This window comes from Symphalangus syndactylus, chromosome 21 (assembly GCF_028878055.3).
Source record: "Symphalangus syndactylus isolate Jambi chromosome 21, NHGRI_mSymSyn1-v2.1_pri, whole genome shotgun sequence".
Classification (NCBI taxonomy): domain Eukaryota; kingdom Metazoa; phylum Chordata; class Mammalia; order Primates; family Hylobatidae; genus Symphalangus; species Symphalangus syndactylus.
In genome coordinates, this window is record NC_072443.2 from 36,370,093 (window position 1) to 36,397,055 (window position 26,963).

The 26,963-nt window shown below is 38.9% G+C and overlaps 1 protein-coding gene across 3 annotated transcripts in view; it reads right to left on the minus strand.

The window, feature by feature from the left end:
• Positions 1-25,514, minus strand: part of BTLA (B and T lymphocyte associated) — a 37,285-nt gene extending 11,771 nt beyond the window's left edge. The window contains exons 1-3 of one of the 3 annotated variants that reach the window (XM_055259848.2): positions 25,215-25,514; positions 24,920-25,119; positions 4,101-4,415 (exon numbers count right to left, since the gene is read on the minus strand). In XM_055259848.2, the coding sequence (XP_055115823.2) occupies positions 4,101-4,415; positions 24,920-25,007 (403 nt within the window). In that variant the 5' untranslated portion in view covers positions 25,008-25,119; positions 25,215-25,514. Of the gene's footprint in view, positions 1-4,100; positions 4,416-24,919 lie in introns of all 3 variants that reach the window. The other 2 variants (XM_063630076.1, XM_055259847.2) reach the window with 2 other exon arrangements.
• Between the last annotated feature and the right edge of the window lie 1,449 nt (positions 25,515-26,963).

Below are 26,963 nucleotides of genomic sequence, written 5' to 3' on the forward strand. Positions count from 1 at the left end.
GTCTCCTATTTAGCTCTTAGACTATCTCTTTCACCACTTCATACTTCACATACTTTGTTCCATAAAACCCCCCAAGGCACAGGATTTAGGAGGGAATGTTATTCCCTTTCACCTAAAGTTGGGTTCTTTCCTCCACAAAATAGATAGATTGTTGATCCTAATCTCAGCCCCAACTTGATCCCTAGAACAGGCACCTTTATGCACTTTACAAACTATAGACTATCTTTAGTCATCATGAATGACCCAAATATGCGATAGAGCAAAAATTGTAATGCTACTTTTGTGTAATAGACTTTTGTATAACAATTAATTATTAACTTCTGACCTTGCATCTGACCTTGGCTAAATTCATCTCTCATATAGAAGTAGAATAGTTCCCATAAAGAAAGACCAAATTACACAAGGCTTCTCTTCCAAGGAAGGTGGACTCAATGCCTCAAAATTTAATTTTATTATACATTATGTTAATATATAAATTAGCTAATAGCACTTACTAATTCCATAGTATATATCATTCTAGAATTAACATTTTGCAGATTTTCCTTATTTTTGTAATTTATTTTGCCTGTTTAAAAAATAGTATTTGTTAAAAATTAAATATTTTGTCTCATTAATGTGAATTAATAATGCAATTCTTTCCAGAAAGTATTCATTCTATACATCCTTAATATAGGCTTCTCCAGGTTGATGAAGACAATTTTTGTGCTTTGCATATATTATATTCTTTAATTCATTTACAAAGAAATATTTAGTGAGCCCTTACCATGTGCCAGGTACCCTGCCAACCATCATACAGAGCAAAGACGTTTAAGACACAGTCTCCATCCTGAAAAGGTTTATAAGCCAGTGCATGGATGGTCACAAGTAACTAGCACCGAGCTTGACACTATATTTGCAAAAGCAGAGTCCCTAACTCTGCCATCGATTTCTTCTACATTTCTACATTTCATAATTGAGGGTTGTAGCTACTACTAAAGTGCTATGCATTTTTTCATGGGGCTGCTGTAAGAAATTTTAAACTGACAAAGTATTTTAAAAGAATTTCAATGGATTCTTTCATTGGGCTACTTTAAGGGAGTTGAAAGACACTCAAAAGTAAGCATATAAAGTAACAAATTAATTTTTAAAAGAACAGTTGTAAAATGTATGCATTCAAGTGAATGATGTCCATAAAGGAACTAAACTGTATGAGGCTGCATCTAGAGTTCAGCCATGCTGCTATTGCAATAACCCTCTTTTGAAATTTCTCCTTCCTAGTAACGTTGAGGTCAATTTATGAGCAACAAAAGAAGATCCACCTTATTTCTTATAATTAAATGGCGCTCTTCTTTGATCCAAATATATTTTTATTGTGGTAAAATACATATAAAAATTACCAATTTAATCATTTAAAATGTACAATTAAATGGCATTTAAGATATTCACAACGTTGTGCAAACATGACTACAATCTAGATTCAGAACATATTCATCACCCCAAAAGGAAACCCTCTACCTATTAAGTAGATGCCACATTCTTCATTTCTTCAGCCCCTGGCAACCACCAATCTACTTTCTGTCTCTATGGATTTGCCTATTTTGGATATTTCATATAAACAGAATCACATTGTACGTAACCTTTTGTGTATATCTTCTTTTACTTAGCATAATGCTTCTGAGGTTCATCAATGTTGTAGATACGTTAGTACTTCATTCCTTTTCATGACTGAATAATATTCCATGTGTGGATAAACTACATTTCCTTTATCCATTCATCAGCTGAACATTTAGGTTGTTTCTACCTTTTGGCTATTGTGAATAGTGCTGTGATAAACATTCATGCACAAGGTTTTGTGTGAACATATATTTTAATTTCATTTGAGTATTTACCTAGGAATAGAATTACTGGGTACTGTGACAACTAGGTTTTATCTTTTGATTTTGAGGAACTGTTAGACCACTTTCTAAAGTGACTGCACCATTTTACATTCTCATCAGCAATGGATAGTGTTTCTATTTCTTCACATCCTTGCTAACACTTCTTATTTTCTGTGTTTTTTTTATTCTAGTCATTTGATGGGTGTGAAGTGAGTTTTCATTGTGACTTTGATTTGCATTTCTCCAGTGACTAATGACATTGAGCATTTTTTTCATATGTTTATTGGCCATTTGTATATTTTCTTTGACGAAATGTCTATTCAAGTCCTTTGCTCATTTTAAAATTAGGTTGGCAGTCTATTTGTTGTTGAATTTTAGTGTCTTTTGATGCACAAAAGTGTTTAATTTTTATGAAGTCCAATTTATCTCTTTTTGGTGTTATTGTTGATTATGCTTTTGTAAACATATCTAAGAAAGCGCTACTAAATCCAAGATCAGAAACATTTATCCCTATGTTTTCTCCTAAGAAACCAGAGTTTTATTGTTTTATATAATGTAGTTTTTATAGTTTTAGCTCTTCTACTTAAATGTCTGACTTATTTTGATTTCTTAAAATATGGTATGAGACGGGGGTTCAAATTCATTCTTTTACATATGAATATCCAATTATCCCAGCACCATTTATTGAGACTATTCTTTCCCCACTGAGTAATCTTGGTACCCTTATCAAAAATCAATTGACTACAGATGTATGGAGTTTATTTTGGACTCTCAATTCTATTTACATTGATCTCTTTGTCTATCCATATGACAGTTCTACTCTTTTTTTTTTTTTTTTTTACTGTCATTTTGTAGTAAGTTTTGAAATAGGGAAGTCTTAGCTTCAGTTTTGTTCTTTTTCAAGATTGTTTTGGCAATTCTGGGTCTGTTGCAACTCAATGTGAATTTTAGGATCAGCTTTTTTATTTCTGCAATAGCGACAAAAAGCTGTTAGGATTTTAGTGGAACTGCATTGAATTTGTAGATCACCTTGGGGAATATTGCTATCTTTACAATATTACATCTTTCAGTCCATGAATACAGAATGTCTTTGCATCTATTTACATATTCTTGAATTTCTTTCAGCCATGTTTTCTTTGTTCAGTGTACAACTTTGCCGGTTAAATTTATTCTTAAATATTTTATTCTTTTTGATGTTATTGTAAATGGAACTGTTTCCTTAATTTTCTTTGTGGATTGTTTATTGCTAGTGTATAGAAATATCACTGATTTTTGTGTGTTGATCCTGTATCATGTGGAATTGCTAAATTCATGTATTAGCTTTAATAGTTTTAAATAAATTTTTAAGAATTTTTCTACACATAAGTTCATGCCATCTGTGAACAAAGTTTTACTTCTTTTTTTCTAAGTTAGATATCTTTTATTTCTTGTATTTGCCTATTTGCTCAGGCTAGAATTTTCAGTTTAATGTTAAATGGAAATGGCAAAAGCAAGGATCCATGTCTTGTTCCTGTTCTTAGGGGGAGCCTTTCACCATTGAATATGATGTTGGCTATAAAATAAACCAAGTATTTTTTACTCTCACCTACTCCCCACTCTATGTATTTTTTCATGTTTAATTCAGCTTGGTTTCCCCGAGCTTAACTTCTATCTGTCCTTCCTCAGTTGTCAAAGCATATTAAAGGCCTCTTCCGGGGAACAGGGGAGAGAGATAGAGTTCTGAATATTCCCAGAAAATCACTAGGAAGTCAGTTAGTTGTTTGCTGTTTTTCCTCTAAACAAACTGTGAACTATTAAGAAGTGTATAATTGCCTAAGCACCACAAACATAACTTCAAGAAATTGTAATGAACAAAAGTAAAGAAGAGAAAAATGGGAAAAAGAGAAAAAAAAAAAACCAAACAAGGACAATCACAGAGCTATTCGCAACTATAGGTATTCACTTTATAATTTTTTCAATATTTCAGTGGTTTACTTTTGAAGTTATCAAATAAATTTTATAATCCCTAAAGTCAAAAACAATAACTTTTATTATCTATTTCTCTAATCTCCTCTATCTCACTCACCTCAAACACACACATACACACACATATGTACACACTGGCACATAATCTGTGAGGTGTAGCAGATTTCAGATGTGCTATAGGAGTTGGCTTTCTAACATAATCACTTGAGAAACTGAACCCCCCTCTTCCTGGAAACATTATGAGAAAAATGTCAGATGGTCTAGGTGTTGAGAACTCACCTGTCACATAAAGAGTTGTTGAGTGGCTTTCAATGAGATTAGACTGAAAATTTGCAGAACAGCGGTACGATCCATTGTCATTAGGAAGCACTGGTTCAAAATGTAGAATAAAAAATGAAATGTTCTTCTCTTCTTTCCAACTTGTTTGTCTGTCTTCAAGTTTTACACACGTTGTTCCATTGAGCTTGCACCAAGTCACATGAGGCCTGTTGGCACAGTATTTCACAGGGCATTCTAGTTCAAAGGGATCTCCTGCTAAGATGGAGTGTTCAGATTGTCTCTTTATATAAAGCTGTACATCACATGATTCTTTCCCTAAAAGATAAAAACAAAACTAAAATCAAATATGTTCTTCTGGAAGTACCGTATATATGTGACTTCAATAGTTCTCAAGCATTATTATTTGGTAATTTTCAAAAACAACCCCCCAATTGCTAGTAATTAAACCTCACTAGCAGAATGTCTCATACATATTAGGCACATAATAAATATGTTTAAAAAATGAAATAAATCATTTAATCCTCTGTCTGTCAGGCCTCTGAGCCCAAGCTAAGCCATGATATCCCCAGTGACCTGCAGGTATACATCCAGATGGCCTGAAGTAACTGAAGATCCACAAAAGAAGTGAAAATAGCCTTAACTGATGACATTCCACCATTGTGATTTGTTTCTGCCCCACCCTAACTGATCAATGTACTTTGTAATCTCCCCCACCCTTAAGAAGATTCTTTGTAATTCTCCCCACTCTTGAGAATGTATTTTGTGAGATCTACCCCCTGCCCCCAAAACATTGCTCTTAACTCCACTGCCGATCCCGAAACCTATAAGAACTAATGATAATCCCACCATCATTTGCTGACTCTCTTTTCGGACTCAGCCCGCCTGCACCCAGGTGAAATAAACAGCCTTGTTGCTCACACAAAGCCTGTTTGGTGATCTCTACACATGGACATGTGAGACACTGTCTTAGTCTGTTTTCTGCTACTATAACAGAATACCTGAGATTGGATAATTTATGAATCATAGAAGTTTTATTTGGCTCATGGCTCTGTAGGCTGGAAAATCCAAGAGCATGGTGCCAGCATCTAGCAAAGGCCTTTGTGCAGCATTATCTCATGGCAGAAAGCAGAAGGTGGAAGGGAGCACACAAGACAGAGAAAAATGGGGGCCAAAATTTATCCTTTTATCAGGCACCCACTCCTGTGATAACTAATCCATTCCTACAATAACAGCATTAATACATTCATAACCTACTGATCTCTTAAAGGTTCCACCTCATAATACGGTTACAATAGCAACAAAATTTCAACATGAATTTTGGAGGGGGCATTCAAACCATAGCATTCTGTCCCTGGTCCCCCAAAACTCATGTTCTTCTCACATACAAAATTCATTCCATCTCAATAGCCCCAAAAGTTTTAATTTATTGCAGAATCAACTCAAAACACCAAATTCAGAGTCTTATCTAAATCAGATATGGGTAAGATTCAAGGCAGGATTCATTATGAAGCAAATTCCCTCCAGCTATGATCCTGTAAATCAAAACAAGTTATCTACTTCCAAAATATAGTGGTAAGACAGATATAAGATAGATATTCCCATTCCAAAAGGGAGAAATAGGCAAAAATGAGAAAGTAACAGGTCCTAAGTAAGTCCAAAACCCAACAGAGAAATAAAATGGCATTGCTGGGCTTGGTTGATGCTTCAGCACTCACAAGTTGGAGACTCCTACCTGCAGCTCTCCCAGGCTAATGCTTCAGGCTAATAGCTCCACAGTTCTGGGGTCTCAGTGGCGGTCCACTCCCAAGGCTCCACTAGGCACTGCCATGGGAGCAGACTCTTCCTGGGCCCTCAGGCTGTCCACAACATCCTTTGAAATCTACATGGAGGAAGTTGTGGCCCACGCCTCTTTCATTCTGCTAGCCTGCACACTTAACAAGTGGGCACCACCAAGGCTTACCAATTGCGCCTTATGAAGTGGTGGGTTGAACTGCACCTGGGCTCACTTGAGCCATGGCTGGAGCAGCCAAGGAGCACAGTGCTGGAATTCAGAGAACGGAAACCCGAGGCAGATCTGGGCAGCAAGCCTGTAAAGGGCATTCCAGTTTCCCCTGAAATCAATTTGCCCTCTGAGCTCTGAGCCTATGATGGGAGGGGCAGCCTCAAAGGCTTTGAAATGCCTTCAGGGCCTTTTTCTCAACTTCTTGAATAGTACTTCACTCCCTTCTATCCATATTAATCTCCTTAACAATGGTCACTAGGCCACACCCTTAGTATTTTCTCCCAAACATGCCTTTTCACTTTTTATATGGCTAGGCAGTGAATTTTCCAAATCTTTCTATTCTGCTTCTCTTTTAATTATAAATTCCATTTTTAAGTCATTTTTTTCCCTCCTGCCTCTTACTGTATGCAGTTAAAAGTAGCTACACAGCAGCCTAAATGCTTTGCGGCTTAGATATTTTTTCCACCAGATATCCTAAATTATTGCTTTTAATTTCTGCTTTCCATAAAGTCGTAAGACATAGATACACTTCCACCAAATTCTTAGCAACTGTATGACAAGGATGGCCTTTACTCCAGTTTCCAATGGCTTGTTTCTCATTTCCCTTTAGTTATGCACTTGGTGTTGATTCGTATTTTTTTATTTTCCAGTAAAGTTAAGGCTAAGCTCATGATCCTAAAAGTATTTTCTTTTAAATTATTTTTTTCTCCACTCTTACAGTTCCTTCTTAGCCTTTCTTTCTATGTTTTGAACTACCCGCTCTCTTAGCAATGTCTAATTCATCTCCTTCATTTATTTATTTCACTCATTTTCATGCATTCTTCTGAATAGATGTACAGTATCATACATTGTAACGACATAAGCGTAACAGAGATTATAGTCAAAACTCTCTTAAAATACAAAGACAGCTAAAGGCCTTGCCTGTGATCACACAGCTTGTCAGATGTTGAACCAAGGAGCAAATTTTGACCCTGAGCTTCACATACATGTCTATCCAGAACAAGGTTTCACCTTATTTCTACACCCTTGCCAGCATAAATATTCTCATTTTATCTATTTCCTCACACCTAATATACCTTTCACTCACACCCTACTTAAAAACCCTTCCTGCTCACATCTCATTAATCCCTGCTCAGAATAATAGAAACTTGATTGAGTTTCCAGGAATCAGAGTGAGAAAAAGGACCTGCAGAAAACTTTTAGAACCTCTTAATATTTATTTATTTATAACTGCTCTGAGACCTCAAAGAAGTTCACTTTAAGACTTCTTAATTCAGTTGCTTCCAAAAGTTTAGAACTAAAATGAAACCAAACTGAAAGGTAAGTTATAAGGATGAGGTTTTCAAAAAAATGAAGAGAAAGGGTAAAATCTTTTACCAAAAGGAAGTGTACCTGAATGTGGTTAGACTTATGACAAAAAATTAAGAAGGCCAGAGGCAGAAAGTTCAAGTGAAACTCTTGTTTCCAGAAGTCCGTTCCTCTCCCTGAAGTTAATAGACTCCCTCAGCCTCCTAACTTCCCTTTTCATTTTCTTGGATAAGTCAATAACGGTTTATGGACCCTATAAGTCTGTGCTAGAATTATGAAAAACAATGAGATAGTTATAGACAAAAGATCTTTTACCCTCAAGAGTTTACCATTTAATTGGTAAGGCAGGAGTATCTAACGATGAAAGCCACCTTTCTTTTCTTTCTTTTTTTTCTCTCTCTTTTTTTTTTTTTTTTTTTTTTTTTGAGACAAGAGTTTCACTCTTGTTGCACAGGCTGGAATGCAATGGCACAATCTTGGCTCACCGCAACCTCTGCCTCCCGGGTTTAAGCGATTCTCCTGCCTCAGCCTCCCAGGTAACTGGGATTACAGGGGCCCACCACCACGCCCAGCTGATTTTGTATTTTTAGTAAAGAGAGGATTTCTTCATGTTGGTCAGGCTGGTCTTGAACTCCCAACCTCAGGTGATCAGCTCATCTCGGCCTCCCAAAGTGCTGGGATTACAAGCGTGAGCCACCACACCTGGCCAGAGGACACCTTTCTAGAATCAATGTACTATATACCACTCTTTATTTCTTTCAGTTTACTGAGCTGAAAGCAAAGCTTGAGGGACCTTGCATGCTGGTTGTTAGGAAGCCTAGGAATACATCAGATAGGATGTCTGCATTTGTGGAGCTTGCCTTCTAATGGGAAATAAAAATGAATGGCAATTGGAAGAGTGTTATATAACACCGTAAAGAGGTACAAACAAGGCTGGGCATGGTGGCTCATGCCTGTAATCCCAGCACTTTGGGAGGCCGAGGGAGGTGGATCACCTGAGGTCAGGAGTTTAAGACCAGCCTGACCAACATGGTGAAACACCGTCTTTACTAAAAATACAAAAATTAGCCAGGCGTGGTTGTGCCTGCCTGTAATCCCAACTACTCAAGAGGCTGAGGCAGGAGAATTGCTTGAACCCGGGAGTTGGAGGTTGCAGTGAGCTGAGGTCATGCCACTGCACTCCAGCCTGGGCAACAGAGTGAGACTCTGTCTCAAAAAAAAAAAAAAGAAAAGGTACAAACAACTTTGCATGGGTCTGCAGGTTAACTTCAGCTGGGGCAAAGCTTCATGGAAAGGCTATACTTGAGCTGAACCTTGGTGAATGAGTAGCCCTTTGGGAATCAGAGCAGTACATGGGACAGGGCAGGTATTTTAAGATTGAGGAAATGGAATGGAAAAGTCTTTGAGACCAGGAATCTCATGATAGATTTAGATCATTGATACACAACTGAATCATGGTTTTCTGACTTAGTGACATGGAGACCAGTGGTTGTTTCAGAACAAATGGAATAAGCATTAGGCAGGAGTTTAAACTTTGCTTATCCACCGTGAGAAAATACGGTGCCTAATTTTGGGGGGATATTTATAAAGGGCATGGAAATAGCTACAAATGAGACTATTCATTTGAACATGTCTGTTTCAAATGCTAACACATTGAGCGAATTTGAGATAGTCCCCCAGTTTTGCTGGTCCTCAGTTTCTTCAAAATAAGATGAAAGGATTGAACTGTAAAAGTAGGAAAGTTCTAACTCACCATCCCCTGACCACACAAACACACACAACTTCACCTTCCTCAATGTGTGACTGAAACTATGAAACCACTTCTAGCCTGCAATTTCTATTTCTATCACAATATATTACCTTTCTATTTAGCCATAGGACTATCACTTGATGTTAGTGGCACAATTAGACATCACTTCAAGTTCTGTCTTTTGTGACTGTATGCTCTGGAGCGGTGTGCAAAGTGGGTTAGGGGTGGAGAAAAGAGCTAGCTTTTTGTGTTGGTGGCATCACTGATTCACAATAGGATTATGGAAACATTGCAGTTCCTAAATATTCTTATCAGCAGGATGATGATCATTCGCGATCACACTGACTGGCACAGGAATTTTTCTTGAATGGAGGAATGAACCGATGATGAATGTAGGCTTGCAAGCAGGCATTAGAAATCAAGCGTACTCCCTCTGTGCACAAACAAGGTATTATAATACTTCCTATCTCTCAGAGGCTAACACTGATGTTTGTAGTGTAAAAATGACCCACTGAGACGAATAGCATAATTCTATTTTTTTAATTTATTTATATTTTTTGAGGTGAAGTCTCACTCTTGTTGCCCAGGCTGGTGTACAGTGATGCAATTTTGGCTCACTGCAGCCTCTGCCTCCCAGGTTCAAGTGATTCTCCTGCCTCAGCCTCCCCGGTGGCTGGGATTACAGGCACCCACAACCACGCCCGGCTAATTTTTGTATTTTTAGTAGAGACGGGGTTTCACCGTGTTAGCCAGGCTGGCCTCGGACTCCTGACCTCAAGTGATCCACCCGCCTCTGCCTCACAAAGTGCTGGGATTATAGGCGTGAGCCATCGGCCGGGCCGACAAATAGCACAATTCTAATTGTCCATCTGACAAGCTTGTTAATACCCCTTTTCTGCCTGTTCTGAATTATGCATATCCATCTTATGATACTTAGGACACACAAAGCTATCCCCCAAAAGTTTGTCTTATCAAATAAATATTTCCTGAAGAGGAATAACTATCACAGTTGCTTTTGGCTGTTACTCAACTTCCAACTATCAGTTATTTTATTTCATCTTTTATTTATGTATTTTTTGAAATGGAGTTTTGCTCTTGTTGCCCAGGCTGGAGTGCAATGGAGCAATCTCGGTTCACCGCAACCTCCATCTCCCGGGTTCGAGCAATTCTCCTGCCTCGGCCTCCCAAGTAGCCGGAAACATCAGTTATTTTTATTCCTGCTCTTATTATCTCTGCTGTTTTTCTCAAGCATTCATATCTGATGATAGGAAATTTTCAATGCTAAAAATAATTAAAATAAATACATGCAGTAAAAGAATAAAAACTTCTGGCCGGGCACGGTGGCTCACGCCTGTGGTCTCAGCACTTTGGGAGGCCGAGGCAGGCAGATCACGAGGTCAAGAGATCGAGACCATCCTGGCTAACACGGTGAAACCTCGTCTCTACTAAAAATAAAAAAATAAAAAATTAGCGGGGTGTGGTGGCAGGCACCTGTAGTACCAGCTGCTCGGGAGACTGACGCAGGAGAATGGCGTGAACCCGGGAGGCGGAGCTTGCAGTGAGCCAAGATCGCGCCACTGCACTCCAGCCTGGGCGACAGAGCAAGACTCCATCTCAAACAACAAACCAACAAACAAAGAATAAAAACTTCTACTCCACCCAGGCTCTTATATAATGAAATATCCCTTAAGTCACTATAGGTTTAGAAATTCTTCCATTTTAAAAATTTTTATCAAAACTACTAGTGGTATATATATTCCATGATCAGGTGGTACCAATGATATTTTATTTTAGGTCCAGAGTACATCATTTTGAGCAACCCCTTTCTCTATACGTAGAAATATTTTCAGAAATAATCATGAGATGAGGCCGGGCGCTGTGGCTCACGCTTGTAATCCCAGCACTTTGGGAGGCCGAGGCGGGTGGATCACGAGGTCAGGAGATCGAGACCACGGTGAAACCCCGTCTCTACTAAAAATACAAAAAAAAAATTAGCCGGGCGTGGTGGCGGGCGCCTGTAGTCCCAGCTACTCGGAGAGGCTGAGGCAGGAGAATGGCGTGAACCCGGGAGGTGGAGCTTGCAGTGAGCCGAGATTGCGCCACTGCACTCCAGCCTGGGTGACAGAGCAAGACTCCGTCTCAAAAAAAAAAAAAAAAAAAATCATGAGATGAAACAAGTAATAAAATGGCCAGAAAAGAAATATAGACAATGAATATTTTCTTATGTTGAACTTCTTGTATAAAACCATGCAAATTAAAAAATGTTTAAAAAAATATTAAAATACAAAAAACGGAAAAATGCACAGGTATTTATTCAATCATTTTTATATCCATCTAAACAGTATGAACTTTGATTCTTTAGTTATAGTCTGATATAATAGTTTATGTAAATAATTGCCCAATAACTAATAAATGGATTGTATTAAAACTGAAATTCTGCAAAGATACAATTTAGGTAACTGCTAAATTGTAACACTAAAGTTTTATTTTCTAAAGTTAGTTTTAAAACAACATTAAAAAAATTTCAATTGTAAAAATATTAATCAATCTAATATTTCAGGCATGAAATAAAGTTGCCAAGCCGAAAATTTTATACATCACAGTTTGTATCCTTTTCACTGTTTTAAATTTTAAACACAAATAAACATTTAAGAAGTTTGCACCAAATGACAAAAATGCAACAGCTCCTGTTCTGCTTCTTTGTCTCAGCATTCTCTGTGGTATTATTGTTTATTTAAAATTGAATGTTGAAAGGCCGGAGTATGCAGTACCACAGAGACTGAGGACACAAAGTGTCCCTGGAGGAAACTGGAGTGATCCTGGACATTATAAATTTGCTATCAAAATGAACACAAGTAGCTGAATTGTATATGTCCAAGGCCAGCTCTATAACTGGGAAGTTCTGTGAGTTAACTTGCAAGTAGAATGCAATGTTTGTCAAATGACATATACTACAAATGTGCTAATTTGAAGTTTACATATATATCACAAAACTCAACAGTAACCATAGTGTTTAGAACTTAGGCCAAAAATATTTTGAAGGATAAATATTTCACCTCTGACATTGTTCATATTTGCTAGTATGTGGTGACAATTAAAAGGAAACTGGCCGGGAGCGGTGGCTCATGCCTGTAATCCCAGCACTTTGGGAGGCCAGGGCGGGCGGATCACCAGAGGTCGGGAGTTTGAGACCAGCCTAACCAACATGGAGAAACCCTGTCTCTATTAAAAAATACAAAATCAGCTGGGCATGGTGGCGCATGCCTGTAATCCCAGCTACTCAGGACGCTGAGGCAGGAGAATCGCTTGAACCCAGGAGGCCGAGGTTGCTGTGAGCTGAGATTGCGCCATTGCACTCCAGCCTGGGTAACAAGAGCGAAACTCTGTGTCAAAAAAAAAAAAAAAGGGAAATCAACTTTTAGTTGTTTTTAAATTCAGTACAGACAATGGACCCACTTGTTCACACCCAGGGGTGTGGATATCCCATTGTCCTTGACACATTAGTAACGAGACAGTTTCTAGCACAAAGAAGAGGCTGAAAGTCTTACACCACTTTTCAATTTTGCCATTAGATTTTTGTTTTATTATTTTGGATATGATATAATCTCTCAGAGCTTTCAGGTCCCTCAAGAGGAAGACAGTCTTTCTGGCTGGGTCAATCAGGAAAGGCTTCATAGGGGAAGATAAATCTCTTTCTTCCTCCAAGCCAACCTCCAGGCAAACTTGGTCCTCCTCTCATTATCACAGTATAATACCATCATCTACCTAATCACATTAGCCAGAACCTGGTGAGCCATCTTAGTCTCCTTCCTTGTCACCGTCCCATTCCATCAGCCACGAAGTTCAATTGATTCAGGACGGAAAATGTCTTCCATATTTGTTTCCATGACACTGCCTTAATTTGGATCTCATTCTGTTTCATGTGGATTATTGTCACAGCCTACCAAATGGTCTTCTACATTCCAAACTTGGCCTTGTTTCCCTCTCTCCACCTCAATCCATTCTCCACATCACTGTCACAGTCCATTTTTTTTTTTTTTTTTTGAGACGGAGTCTCGCTCTGTTGCCCAGGCTGGAGTGCAGTGGCCCAATCTCGGCTCACTGCAAGCTCCGCCTCCTGGGTTCACGCCATTCTTTTGCCTCAGCCTCCCAAGTAGCTGGGACTACAGGCGCCCGCCACCACACCCGGCTAATTTTTTGTATTTTTAGTAGAGGCGGGTTTTTACCGGGTTAGCCAGGATGGTCTCAATCTCCTGACCCCTCGTGATCCACCCACCTCAGCCTCCCAAAGTGCTGGGATTACAGGCGTGAGCCACCGCACCGGCCTAGCCCCTGCTTCTTTATGCAAACTCACCATACCCTCATATCCCCACTCCCTAGCAAGTGTCTGATGCTATTTTGTGTGACTTGCATCACTTTTTTTTTTTTTTTTTTTTTTTTGAGATGGAGTCTCACTCTGTCACCCAGGCTGGAGTGCAATGGTGCGATCTTAGCTCACTGCAACCTCCACCCACCGGGTTCAAGCAATTCTCCTGCCTCAGCCTCTGGAGTAGCTGGGATTACAGGTGCCTGCCACTGCGCCTGGGGAATTTTTATATTTTTAGTAGAGATGGGGTTTCACCATGTTGGCCAGGCTGGTCTTGAACTCCTGACCTTGTGATCCACCCTCCTCGGCCTCCCAAAGTGCTAGTATTACAGGCATGAGCCACCACGCCCAGCCAACATGCATCACTCTTTATAATTACATATGTGTTCATGTTTCTGTCTTCTATATAGTCTGCTACTTCCTTGATGGTGTGTTACCTGTCTCTACGTGAGGAGTTGGACTTAGAAAAGTATAAAGGTGAGAAAGCATGATGTGCCCTGAGACTGAACAGAAAGACGTTAGTGGAGCAAATAATCCCCTGTTCACAGCTCTAATTGTTTCTATGTAGTACTGGCTGCACAGCAGAGTCAGCTAAGCCCTTAGAGAGGTGGGCTAAAAGGCACTGAGGTGAAGAACATATGCAGCTCAACATACCTTACAGCAGTTAACTTGTAACTACTAAAGAAAAGCTAGACTTTACAACTATTCAGTTTGAAAAGGCCTGATTTATGTCCACTCAGGGGTGGATATTAAAAATATTTAACAAATGACACTCCATGGCCATCCAGCTACAAGACCAGCCGATCAGAAAGGAGTGCCAGCCACAAACAACTGTATAGTCTCGTAACTCCCAGCTGAGGAAGTGTAGTTGCTGAGCTGAAGAGAGTAGGTAATTTTTGAAACCAATTAGCCATTAAAAAAAAAAGAGGGTTATGATTATGAATATTTTGTAACATATCATTATTTCTTATTTTTAAATACCATATGGTTTAATTATAACCATTATCATGAGGAAAATCTCACCTGAGTTTCACTATGTCTCCACTGAAAAATTCTTACAAATTTATGGAAACTTCAAAGTGGTTACAACCATTGAAAGAAATGAGGCCGGGCGCGGTGGCTCAAACCTGTAATCCCAGCACTTTGGGAGGCCGAGGCGGGCGGATCACGAGGTCAGGAGATCGAGACCATCCTGGCTAACACGGTGAAACCCCGTCTCTACTAAAAATACAAAAAATTAGCCGGGCGTGTTGGCGGGTGCCTGTAGTCCTACTCAGGAGGCTGAGGCAGGAGAATGGCGTGAACCCGGGAGGCAGAGCTTGCAGTGAGCCGAGATTGTGCCACTGCACTCCAGCCTGGGGGACAGAGCAAGACTCCGTCTCAAAAAAAAAAAAAAAAAAGAAATGAATGACTGTAATGAATGCAGATTGCCTTAACTTGAGCTAAGAAAGTATCAGAGTTTAACATAGAAATTAAACAAATGATTTTTTGAGAAACTAAAATGATTACTAACGGTATAATATACCAATAATTTTCTGTGACATCAACCAGGATTTTAGCTTCTATCAGAAGATACTATCACAGACAAACAACAAGCAAACCAAAACTTCAGACATATGCTGGGGAGGCTACAGAAGGAAAGAAGTCTTTACACTCAGTAGCAAAAAGGCCTCCGGATGGTATGTTCTGCCTTACTTTAGAAGGCTGGAATGGTAGAGAGGAGGGGAGAGATGATGGCCACCAGGGAAGGGAAATAATCTGTCTTGCAAATCTTCCCTTGAAATTAGAGTTTAGGGATCCCATAAGGCAATGGTTTGCACATAGGGCAAATCCACATACAGCAATAGCACCCATGGAACCATACTTCAAAGATCTTGGGAGGACATTGACTTGCATACCTTGGGAAATCACACGGACGACATCAGAAAACCCAAATAGCATACTTTCCCATCATAAACTAGCTGACATACACTCACAAAATCAGAAATGTGGTGACATGAGGTTAGGGTGGGGGAGTTCCACCTCATATAGAAAGTATTCCTTTAATGTATTATGTAATGTCTATTAAATGTATTATGTAATGTCTATTTAACTCTATGGTAAATAAACCACTCCATAAGTCATTTATTCTCAGAAGTACTAGGAATACCTGGAGAAAATTAAATAAGTATGATACACGCACACATATATTAAAATCAGAGCTTCTATTATAAAAGTGACTATTGTTACTTTAAGGAAAACCCTGTGATTGTCCTCATGAGTACAATGAAAACTGACTGACCCTCAGTCCCTTATGTAAAATGAAAGTGTATTTACATATGTCTTACCTGAAAAACAACACTAAAGATACAAATCACAGACAATACAGATCACAGACAAGGATGTAGTATGCAATAGTAGATTCAACTTATTCTCTGTGGATATTACCTGATATTGGTCTTTAGACAAGAAAAGCCATTTTCTCCCTGGGTAAACACACACACGCACACACACACACACACACAATGTAAAATTTCCTTCACAAAAATGGAACTGGAAAGTATTAGTGCCAAGAATACACAGGGCATAAATCTACATTTATGTCCATTATTAAAAAAAAAACAAGAACCATGAAACAAGAAAATTGAGAGCATTTTCACAATCATCTTTTATTATTATTTCCTCTTAAAAATCTCCTTCTTATAAAAACATATCTTCTTATATTCATATATGAAGCTTTTCCTTAAATTTACTTTCATATGGTATTAGCACACTTTAAAGCAATTTCTTCTACAGTTAGAATTTCTCACTGTTAGTGTAGTATGACTATTTGGCAAGTAAATTTGAAGACTGATCTCTTCAATGCAGTTGTATTGAGCCACTGAAGACTTTAAGCCATATATCTCTTGATTTTATCATGTTTGGAATAATTCTGAACTTGTTTTGTCTAAAATCAGTCATTCTACTGTTTGTCATTGCTTTTTCCGACATTTAGCAAAGCTTACAAAGTCCCCATGTCATTTCCTGTCCTTGAGATATTTAAGAGTAGAACAAGAAGAGATCTTTTTTTTTTTTTTTTTTTTTTTTTTTGAGACAGGGTCTTGCTCTGTCGCCCAGGCTGGAGTGCAGTGGCGCAATGTCGGCTCACTGCAAGCTCCGCCTCCCGGGTTCACACCATTCTCCTGCCTCAGCCTCTCCGAGTAGCTGGGACTACAGGCGCCCTCCACCACGCCCGGCTAATTTTTTGTATTTTTAATAGAGACGGGGTTTCATCATGGTCTCGATCTCCTGACCTCGTGATCCGCCCGCCTCGGCCTCCCAAAGTGCTGGGATTACAAGCGTGAGCCACCATGCCCGGCCAAGAAGAGATCTTTAGAGGTCATGAGGTCAGATGCCGAATAGAAAGTTTAAGTTACATTTAGGAGATCACCTCCAGAATCACTGCTACACATTCCTTGCCACTTGCCCACAAGTACCCTCCACCTCACATTATCTATACGCTGTAGACCCAACCTAGATCCATCTTAACAGGAGGAAAAAAAGAATATGACTAATATTTTCAAAGTTCTTATTATGAGGTAGGCACTTTTAGATACCAAACATGTATTGTTTCATTTGACTCTCACAATGATTTTATGAGGGAATTACTATTATGGCCTTTAAGTTGAGGAAATTGGGTATTAGAGAATATAAGCCACTTGCCCAAGGTCACCAGCTGGTAGGAGGAAGAGTCAAGACTAGGACTTTAACCTAGGCCTGGCTAACTCCAAAGCACAAGCTCTTATCCAGTAGGGTTGTTGTGAAAGTAAATGAGAAGATATAGGAAATATTCTTAGCACTATGCTTGGCACATAACAACAACATTAAGTACCAGATATTATTATGTTTTCTGATAGGATGAATTTAGGGAAATCACACAGAAGTTGAGTCATTATCCAGAGGTGTAAAGCCTATGAATGGTAAAGACAAGATGGAAACACAGAAGGCTCTGCTGTGAAAAATTACTCCCAACAACAATTCTAGGGATCAGCAGTGGTGCATAATAACTAGTATATACACCAGGCAAAAATATATGTATATATATAATAGAAGAAAGGCAGCACATCCAATATAAGCATGCTCTTCTTTTATGTGGGAGAGGAAATTCTACAGAAATATATTAACCAGCAAGGCTTGCCTTGGTCAAAACTAGAAAATTGAAAAAAAACTTTGTCCTTTGATAATTTTCTAAGCTTGCTTTCAGGACTTCTTCATTACATCTCTGCCAAGTCACAAATGTCCCCTTGCAGTTCTATACCCTATTTGTCACTGACTTTGCTTCTCTAGGCCAGAGGATTCATATGCATTGCACTCCTTAGAGCCCTGTCTACTCTATGTAACAAGGATGAGTTTCTGGTGGTTTTAGTTGGTCAACATGTAATTATCACCCTTGAATAGTAAAAGCTTCTAGTCAACTTAATGAGTCCTAAAGAACAATGATTTATGTTGACAATGTAGAAAATAGCTCTGGTCCAGAGAGATTTTGATTGCCTGTTACACATAGGCCCTGTCCTTCAGAGAGGCTAAGTTTTCCACCTTGGTCACAGGGACTTTAGGAAGAAACATAGGGCAGCAAATGCAGAGAGCATACCTGAGAAGCTGTTGACAGTAGCATCAGTGAGCACCTCTGGCATTTGATCAGAAACCAACATGAGTATTTCTAAATATTGACTTCAGTGGAAGGGTGGTTACTTGTGATGTTCAGATTAAGTGTGGCTTATGTATTATGATTGGAAAGGGAAAGTCCATCTCTTCTTTCTTCCCAGATACTTCCTCACAACTCTAATACATCCTACCACAGACATCACACTGAGATTCATTGGCATTTTCAAAGCCCTTGAAGATACTAAACAAACTTATGTGGACAGAATCTGCTAAATGTTTTCCAGTATTAATTCTCATCTTCTAATAATATAGAGGAAAATGAAGTGGGGCCATAACCCCCCAGATAAAAATCTCAATGCCCCAGCCTCCCTTGTAGCCAAATACTGGATAATAGGCCATTTGTGATGTGTGTGAGTTCCAGGTTGTGCTTATGAGATGAACATGGTTATCAAGAAGGCAGAAAAGATAAATTAAAGAGCTCTGCCAGCTAAACTTGATGTTTTCCTGGGACTGATCTAACACTCTTCTGCACTCTGTTCTAAGTGAATCTCAAATTGTATGTTTAGATTCTGAGCATATTAAAAATGACATCTCTGCATGCATACACATAGACACATGCACATAAGCCACTTCTTCCATTGAGATAAACATGTAAATCAGGTTCATAACCATGAGAGTATACTAGAAAGGTACAAAATATTGAGCTTATTTTGAGGTAAGAGAATGGAGAATATTAGAAAAGTGAAGCAAATCGCATATGATACAACTCACTGACACAATACAACTCAAGCGCATGATTCTCAAACACTATTAGCATTTCTTGGTGACCAAGGATAAGAGCAGATAATGCTTTTGGCATTTTTCTCACAAAGTCTTCATGACAAAAATGCCAAAACAATTGCAACAAACTGAAGAGCTTCTGCACAGCAAAAGAAACTCTCATCAGAGCAAAAAGGCATCCTACAGAATGGGAGAAAATTTTTGCAATCTACCCATCTGAAAAAGGCCTAATATCCAGAATTTACAAGAAACTTAAATAAATTTACAAGAAAAAAACAAACAACCACATCAAAAAGTGGGCAAAGGATATGAACAGACAGTTCTCTCTCTTTTTTTTTGGAGACAGAGTCTCACTCTGTTACCCAGCTGGAGTGCAGTGGTGCAACCTGGCTCACTGCAACTTCTGTCTCCTGGGTTCAAGCAATTCTGCCTCAGCCTCCCAAGTAGCTGGTCTTACAGGCGTGTCCCACCACGCCCAGCTAATTTTTGTATTTTTAGTAGAGATAGGGTTTCACCATGTTGGCCAGACTGCTCTTGAACTCCTGACCTCAAATGACCCACCCTCCTCAGTTTCCCAAAGTGCTGGGATTACAGGCACCAAGAGCCACCACACCCAGCCTAAACAGACGCTTCTCAAAAGAAGACACTGGCTGGTTGTGGTGGCTCACGCCTGTAATCCCAGCACTTTGGGAGGCCGAGACAGGCGGATCATGAGGTCAGGAGATCAAGACCATCCTGACTAACACGGTGAAACCCTCTCTACTAAAAATACAAAAAATTAGCCAGGCGTGGTGGCAGCCGCCTGTAGTCCCAGCTACTTGGGAGGCTGAGGCAGGAGAATGGCGTGAGCCCGGGAGGCAGAGCTTGTTGTGAGCGGGGATTGCGCCACTGCACTCCAGCCTGGACAACAGAGTGAGACTCCATCTGAAAAAAAAAGACATTTATGCAGCCAACAAACATAAGAATAAAAGCTCAACATCACTGATCATCAGAGAAATGCAAATCAAAACCACAAGGAGATAACATCTCATGCCAGTCAGAATGGCGATTATTAAAAAGCCAGGAAACAATAGATGCTGGCAAGGCTGTGGAGAATTAGGAACGCTTTTACACTGTTGGTGGGAATATAACTTAGTTCAACCATTGTGGAAGACAGTATGGCGATTCCTTGATCTAGAACCAGAAATACCATTTGACCCAGCAATCCCGTTACTGGGTATATACCCAAAGGAATATAAATCATTCTACTATAAAGACACATGCACACGTATGTTTACTGCAGCACTATTTACAATAGCAAAGACATGGAACCAACCCAAATGCCCATCAATGATAGACTGGAAAAAGAAAATGTGGTACATATGCACCATGGAATACTATGCAGCCATAAAAAAGAATGAGATCATGCCCTTTGCAGGGACATGGATGAAGCTGGAAGCCATCATCCTCAGCAAACTAACACAGGAACAGAAAACCAAACACTGCATGTTCTCACTCATAAGTGGAAGTTGAACAATGAGAATATATGGACACAGAGAGGGGAATAACACAAACCAGAGCCTGTTGGGGAGTAGGAGGAGAGGAGAGGGAACTTAGAGGATGGGTCAATAGGTTAAGCAAACCATCATGTTACACATATACCTATGTAACAAACCTGTACGTTCTGCACATGTATCCTGTTTTCCTTTTTTAGAAGAGATAAAAAAAAGAGTAGATAATAATATCAAGAGTAATTTATAGAAGACTTTCGTGAACTCCAAATTTTTATTTGTGGTTGATTCCCAATTGTCACCCAATGTTACTTTAACGGGACTATTAAACTAATGAAATATTGGACTAAAAGAAAAAAAATTAGCTAAATATACACAGCACTTAATGGCATGCCATGCACTGTTCTAAGTGTTTTACGGAATTAATTCACTTAATAGTCACAACAACCTTATAAGATTATTCTTCCATTTTTTTAGATGAGAAAACTGAGAACCAGAGATTTTATAGTCACAAAACCATTAAATGGCAGACATAGGATACTAATCCATGCAGTCTGGCTCTAGAGTCCCTGATCTTAGCCACTATACCACACAGCTTCTCCAAGGAACAAAGAAAATGATTATTTTTTGGACCTGATTACAAATGCCTGTAAATATTTTTCTTTTAACAATTCTGAACTCTACATAAAGATGAAACTCACAAATAATGGAAATTAAGTAGGAAAGTCCCAATGAGGCAAGATAAATAGTTTTGACCTCAACTTTACAATAGAGGAAACTTTGGTAGTAGGACAGAGGAAGCAAGAAATTTAAAAACTTCTCTGTGATAGGAAAAGTATGTTCAAGGCTGCAATGAGCACAAGGTTAATCTTTTCATGCTTTAATTCAAGAAGTCCTGTAACCACAGAATGCATTCCTAAACATTTATTTAATATATGGCAGGCATTGTTGTAACAATACATAGGCACTTGGCAGAAGACAGATCTCTATCTCTAGCATTCCTCCATATGCACATTTCAATAGGAACAAATAGCTGAAGCCATAGAAATATGCATTATAAAGATACTGTGCTACAAAACCTGAACATCAAGGAATGATTTTTTTTTGACCCAAAGATATGGCCAGTTTGTGGTAGAGCAAAACAATCTGTGTGGGATGTGGAACATGGTGTTTAAAAGCTGGTCCTTTGAGAATACCACTGCATTCTCAAAAGAGCCAGAATACAGGTGTCCTTCCCTTACTGAACCAGACTAGGATTGCTTTTTTTAAAAATCACAATAACCAGTAATCAATCAAACAGTTCAACTGCCTTTATTCTGGATCATATATGGTGCTAGGAAATACCCAGACATTAACTGCAGTGTTCCTGCCTGCCTAAAGGTGGAATCCTTGGTTGATCCTCAACTGAACTAGGGTCTAGGGCAGCCTCAGACAAATGGTCCAGGACAACAGGGCAGACAATGGGCAGAGACACTTCCACTTGCAGTCTAGTTCTTGCCAGCATGATCTACCCATGAAGGGAATGTGTTGACATTTTTATTACTTCTATCAGGACAGAAACTGTATGCCACACACTGAGGGGCAAGTTTCTCTAATCTTTTGGAGAAACACAAAAAGTAAGCAAGCATAGTTTTGTAATAAAGAAGGACCTTAAACAGGAAGTTTGTAGAGAACATTACATTTTTTCCAGCCTTATTATATATGCAGCCTCACTCCTAGGAACAAGGACAGGGATCTCACATTGCTTTGAAGTAGGGGGAAAAATCTTCAAAGGCTATCTTTAAACACTTTGAAAATGTGTTACTGTAAAGAACTCAGCAATTAAATAAATCACAGGAAATCCCCAAGATATAAGGTAGTTAATGTGGTTTTAAGAAATGGAGCCATCAGCTCTACCTGGGAGAACAAATTTCACCAAATGTTCCTTCTCTTAACCTATAGCTTTAATGCAACTGCTGCTGCAATCCATTATATCAACTGGTATGTATCTGACCAGCACTTCACTCAAGTCTTTCCCCTTTTTTTTGAGTGCAGTGGTGTGATCTCAGCTCACTGCAACCTCCGCCTCCTGGGTTCAAGCTATTCTCCTGTCTCGGCCTCCCAAGTAGCTGGGACTACAGGCACCTCCCACCACGCCCAGCTAACTTTTATATTTTTAGTAGAGACAGGGTTTCACCATGTTGACCAGTCTGGTCTTAAACTCCTGACCCTAGGTGATCCACCCATCTTGGCTTCCCAAAGTGCCGGGACTACAGGCGAGAGCCATGGCTCCCAGCCATATTTCATTTTCTGAATAATTTGATTCACTATATTTTGGGCTAAATATATTGCAAGACATATTGTACTTATTTATTTTATTTTTAATTTTAAAAACTCAACTATTTTAAATAATAATGTTAAAACATAATTCTCATTTAATTACATGGAGGTTCCATGGTGAAAATAATTTAGGAAAAATACCACTAACATTTATTGCGCTTTAATATGTGCACTTACTATGCTAGGCACTTTACCCATATTATTGCACTTACAGTCTTCACAGCAGCCTCATAATTTAGGTACAATTATTATCTCTATTGTACAAGTGAGGAAACTAAAGAGAAGAGAAGAGACTTAACGCCATACAGTAAGTGGCAGAGCCAGTAAATTAACCCATTTCTAACAGCCAAGTTCACTTTTGCAAATGCTAGGTTGCACATTGGGAGAAATAAATGTCATACTCCACCATCAATGTGGTTTAGCACTGAAACTCATCGTTCTTAATTTCATAGAAAGTAGTTTACGTATCCTTCAAATGGGGAAGAAATCTATTTAATAATATTTGACTCCAGTTGTAGCTATGTGACAGTAAGCATCTGATGGAAGGTGGAAAATTCAGTCAACCATCTAAGCACCTAGTTGACTTAATACTAGATACTTACAAACATAAAGATGCTTGGGTAACTAAAGACTTTTTGACTTCGCATTTAGTTGTGTGGCATCCTGGCATCATAGAGACATATTCCAAACTACACAGTTTAAAATTATAGATGGACTTACCATAGAACCTCAGTGGTCAGATTTTCTAATTTAAAATTGCAGTATCCAAACTGATAAATGTGTGCTTGTAGGGAATAATAAGACAGAATATTTAAGACCTGAAAAATCACTGGGCATGGTGGCTCATACCTGTAATCCCAGCACTTTGGGAGGCTGAGGCAGGTGGATCACTTGAGGTCAGGAGCTCCAGACCAGCCTTCCCAACATGCATTGCATCCATAGCTTGCCTGACTTTCTTTAAAAACAGGTTGATGGCAAGAAAAGAGAACTGAGTAGATGTTATAAATAGTTAAGTACAAATCTATCACTATCCCTTGCGAAAATGCTCTGGCTGCCACACTAATGATGAATAGATAGCTCGTTCTTTCCAAACTGAGTGCAGTAGAGTGTTGCAGTGCTCAGTTGGGTAGGACAGATGTTGGATAATTGGGGTTATCCAACATCTCTACTAAAAATACAAAAATTAGCTGGGCGTGGTGGCAGGTGCCTGTAATCCCAGCTACTAGGGAGGCTGAGGCAGGAGAATCAATTGAACCTAGGAGGAAGAAGAATCGATTGAACCCGGGAGGCAGAGGCTGCAGTGAGCCAAGATCACGCCATTGCACTCCAGCCTGGTGACGAGAGCAAAACTCTGTCTTAAAAAAATAAAAAAACCTGAAAAATCAGAAGCTTCTGATGAGCCACTCATAGGTTTTTCCTCTTGATAATATGTGGGTTCCTATGTCAATATAAGGTAGGAAGCGACTTTACAACAAAAAAGAAATTGCCCTTTTTTTTTTTTTTGCCTGCATAAAGTCTTTGCAGGGGTGGCTAAATATCATCTTTGCAGAATCCAACTTATTTTCTGTGTTCAATTGACAACCAAGTAGGAACCATTCCCTTTCAACAAAATAGAAGCAATGACGAAAAGTTCTGTTCCTATATTTTGTAGCATTTTCTCAATCGGTATTCTCAAGGCATACATCCCAATGAAGCAAGTATAGAGATTTTATTTAGAGGCAATATTATCTGAGGGTAACCGTGGAGATATGTATAACTCCGATTCTGCAACAACTCTCCTACCCAACTGAGCACTGCAACACTCTACTGCACTCAGTTTGGAAAGAATGAGCTATCTATTCATTATCAGTATGGCAGCCAGAGCATTTTTGCAAGAAGTAGTGATAGATTTGTACTTAACTATTTATAACATCTACTCAGTTCTCTTTTCTTACCATCAACATGTTTTTAAGAAAGTCAGCCAAGCTATGGATGTGATGCCTATGATCAGGCAGGTGAATACTATATTCTAATTTGGTTTATGCTCTACAATGTCTTCGGTAAGCAAATGTAACTGCTTGGTTTCATCTACGATTACCCACTTAGTATAAACGTTACACCATATAAGTTCAGCAAGGGCAAATGTTGCCTCCAAGACCCCCTGAGAAATAAAACCAGAAATAACCTAAGCAGGTGCCTTACCATGGATGTTCCAGATGTCCAGATATGGGATTAGGAAGAAGACCCAAAATAATTTCCCATTTCCAAGCATGGCAGGCAATGTCTTCATTTCCTGCACATATCAGGGATGGAAAAACGGCTCAAGTAGAAGGCTTTGCTTCGTCTTCTGAGTGCTGCAGAGTTGGGTCAGTTTACCTACCCCAGTGGCATCTGTGAAATAACTAAAAAAAAAAGAAGAGAGAGGTGGTAAGAGAGGAGAGTAGGAAGAGCCTGGATGATTTTGTGAAACAAAATGAACAGAAAGACGATGTGGTACTCTGTTCTGTGGTTTTGCTTCTTGTCAGGTTGGCTGTTCACTTTCAAACACTCTGATCTGCAAAGCAGCTCAGTCCTTAACTTCTCCTTCCGCTCTACCATGTTTTTGCCCCAGCTTGAGGTTTTTCCTGCACTCAGCGTTCAGTGAAATGAGCAATTAAGCTTTAAAGAAATCTATATTGTTGCAGTCTTTAAGTTGAGATTTTAATCAAATTAAGGTCAGGAAATTTATGGTAAAACTATCAATGGTAAGTATACATTTTCCCCTTTGTGATAGCTTGTGATTATGAAACTTCTTTTATGTAAAAGATTTTAGGTTTCTTTTTTTTCCTGTACATGTCATGGTAAGATGAGGATGCTTATTGTCATTAAACCAGTGAAGATTTATCTGAGGTTATGGAGAAAATGAGTGACAGGAAGCACTTCCTCAACAGAAGAAGGAAGAGCAGCCGTCTTTAATCTGTGGATACATATCAATGGAACAAGATCATCATTAATATTGGCTACATGTTCTCTCTACATAATAAAGTTCTAATCTAAAGGAGATCTTGAATATCAATTAAAGGAAATTTCCATTTTAAACATTCTTCATGCAGTTGTTGTCTCGATGAAGTAGAATAGAAACAGTAAAGGAAGAAATGGAAAAGTTCAAGATCAGATAGCACAGGCCACCATAGGACTGTTTTCTCCACAACCACTTGTAATAATTAGTTTAGCTTATAGTCATAGGAGCTAATCAAATTCACCTGCCATTTGAGACTCCAAGTGAGAGACCTAGATTTGTGGCATTTGTGATCATTGACAGAAGTCGATTATATAAGTTTTTTCCTCAGAGACTGATGATTTTATTCCAAGGCCAAACTTCAATGGTTTTAAGTTCAAGGAAAGTTTTAAGAGCAAGGAAAGTGTATAGATTGCTGGCCATTTTGACCTGACATGGGAAACTGATGGGCAATACTTAATTCAGAGCTCCCAATTGAGTTGCCAAGGGTAAATTAAAATTAAAAAACAGTTATCAGGTATTTATTGAGTCAAATAGACAATGTGCTATCGTTGGAGATGAATGATGAATGAGTTGCTATTGCTGATTTTAAAGAACTCATTCAACCAGTATTACGACTTTCTCACATCCACCTTTAGTGTTGGTCCTATAATATAGTATAATACAGAGAGGGTACACGTAGCCTTTTAGAATTTCTGTTGCTAATCAAATAAACATCCTGGGAAATATTAATGCCATATTTTCACACCTCCTTCCTTTTCCTGTGTTCACAGCAGAGTAAAAGCTTCTTGAGGCAGCTGAAGCAAGGCTCATTGTCCCTTTAAAATGGCCCAGAGGTCAAAAACCATAACCTTATGGCTTATGGGTTACATAAGCCCAAACCAGAGAGAGATCATATTAACTTTATCTCAGCTTAAAACTGTTATGTCACTATTAAATATTTTTCATATAAAAAAGTCCATGCTAATTAGACAAAATTTGGAAAAAATCTTATGTAGCATCTAATGTATTTTTAAAAGATTTATATATTTCTTGCTTTTATTAGCATGCCTAGCTCTTTATCCCTCCACAGGTAGAGTCCTGAGTGTCCCACTGTAGATAAAACCTTGCCTCTGAATTTCACTCCTGTCTTTGTTCTAGAAAGAAGCCAGACTCAAAAGTTTATTATCTCAGTAACAAGTCAATCTTGCCTTAAGCTTATAACTTTTGTAATCCCATCATAATTATGTATATTGTTTGATCCCGCAA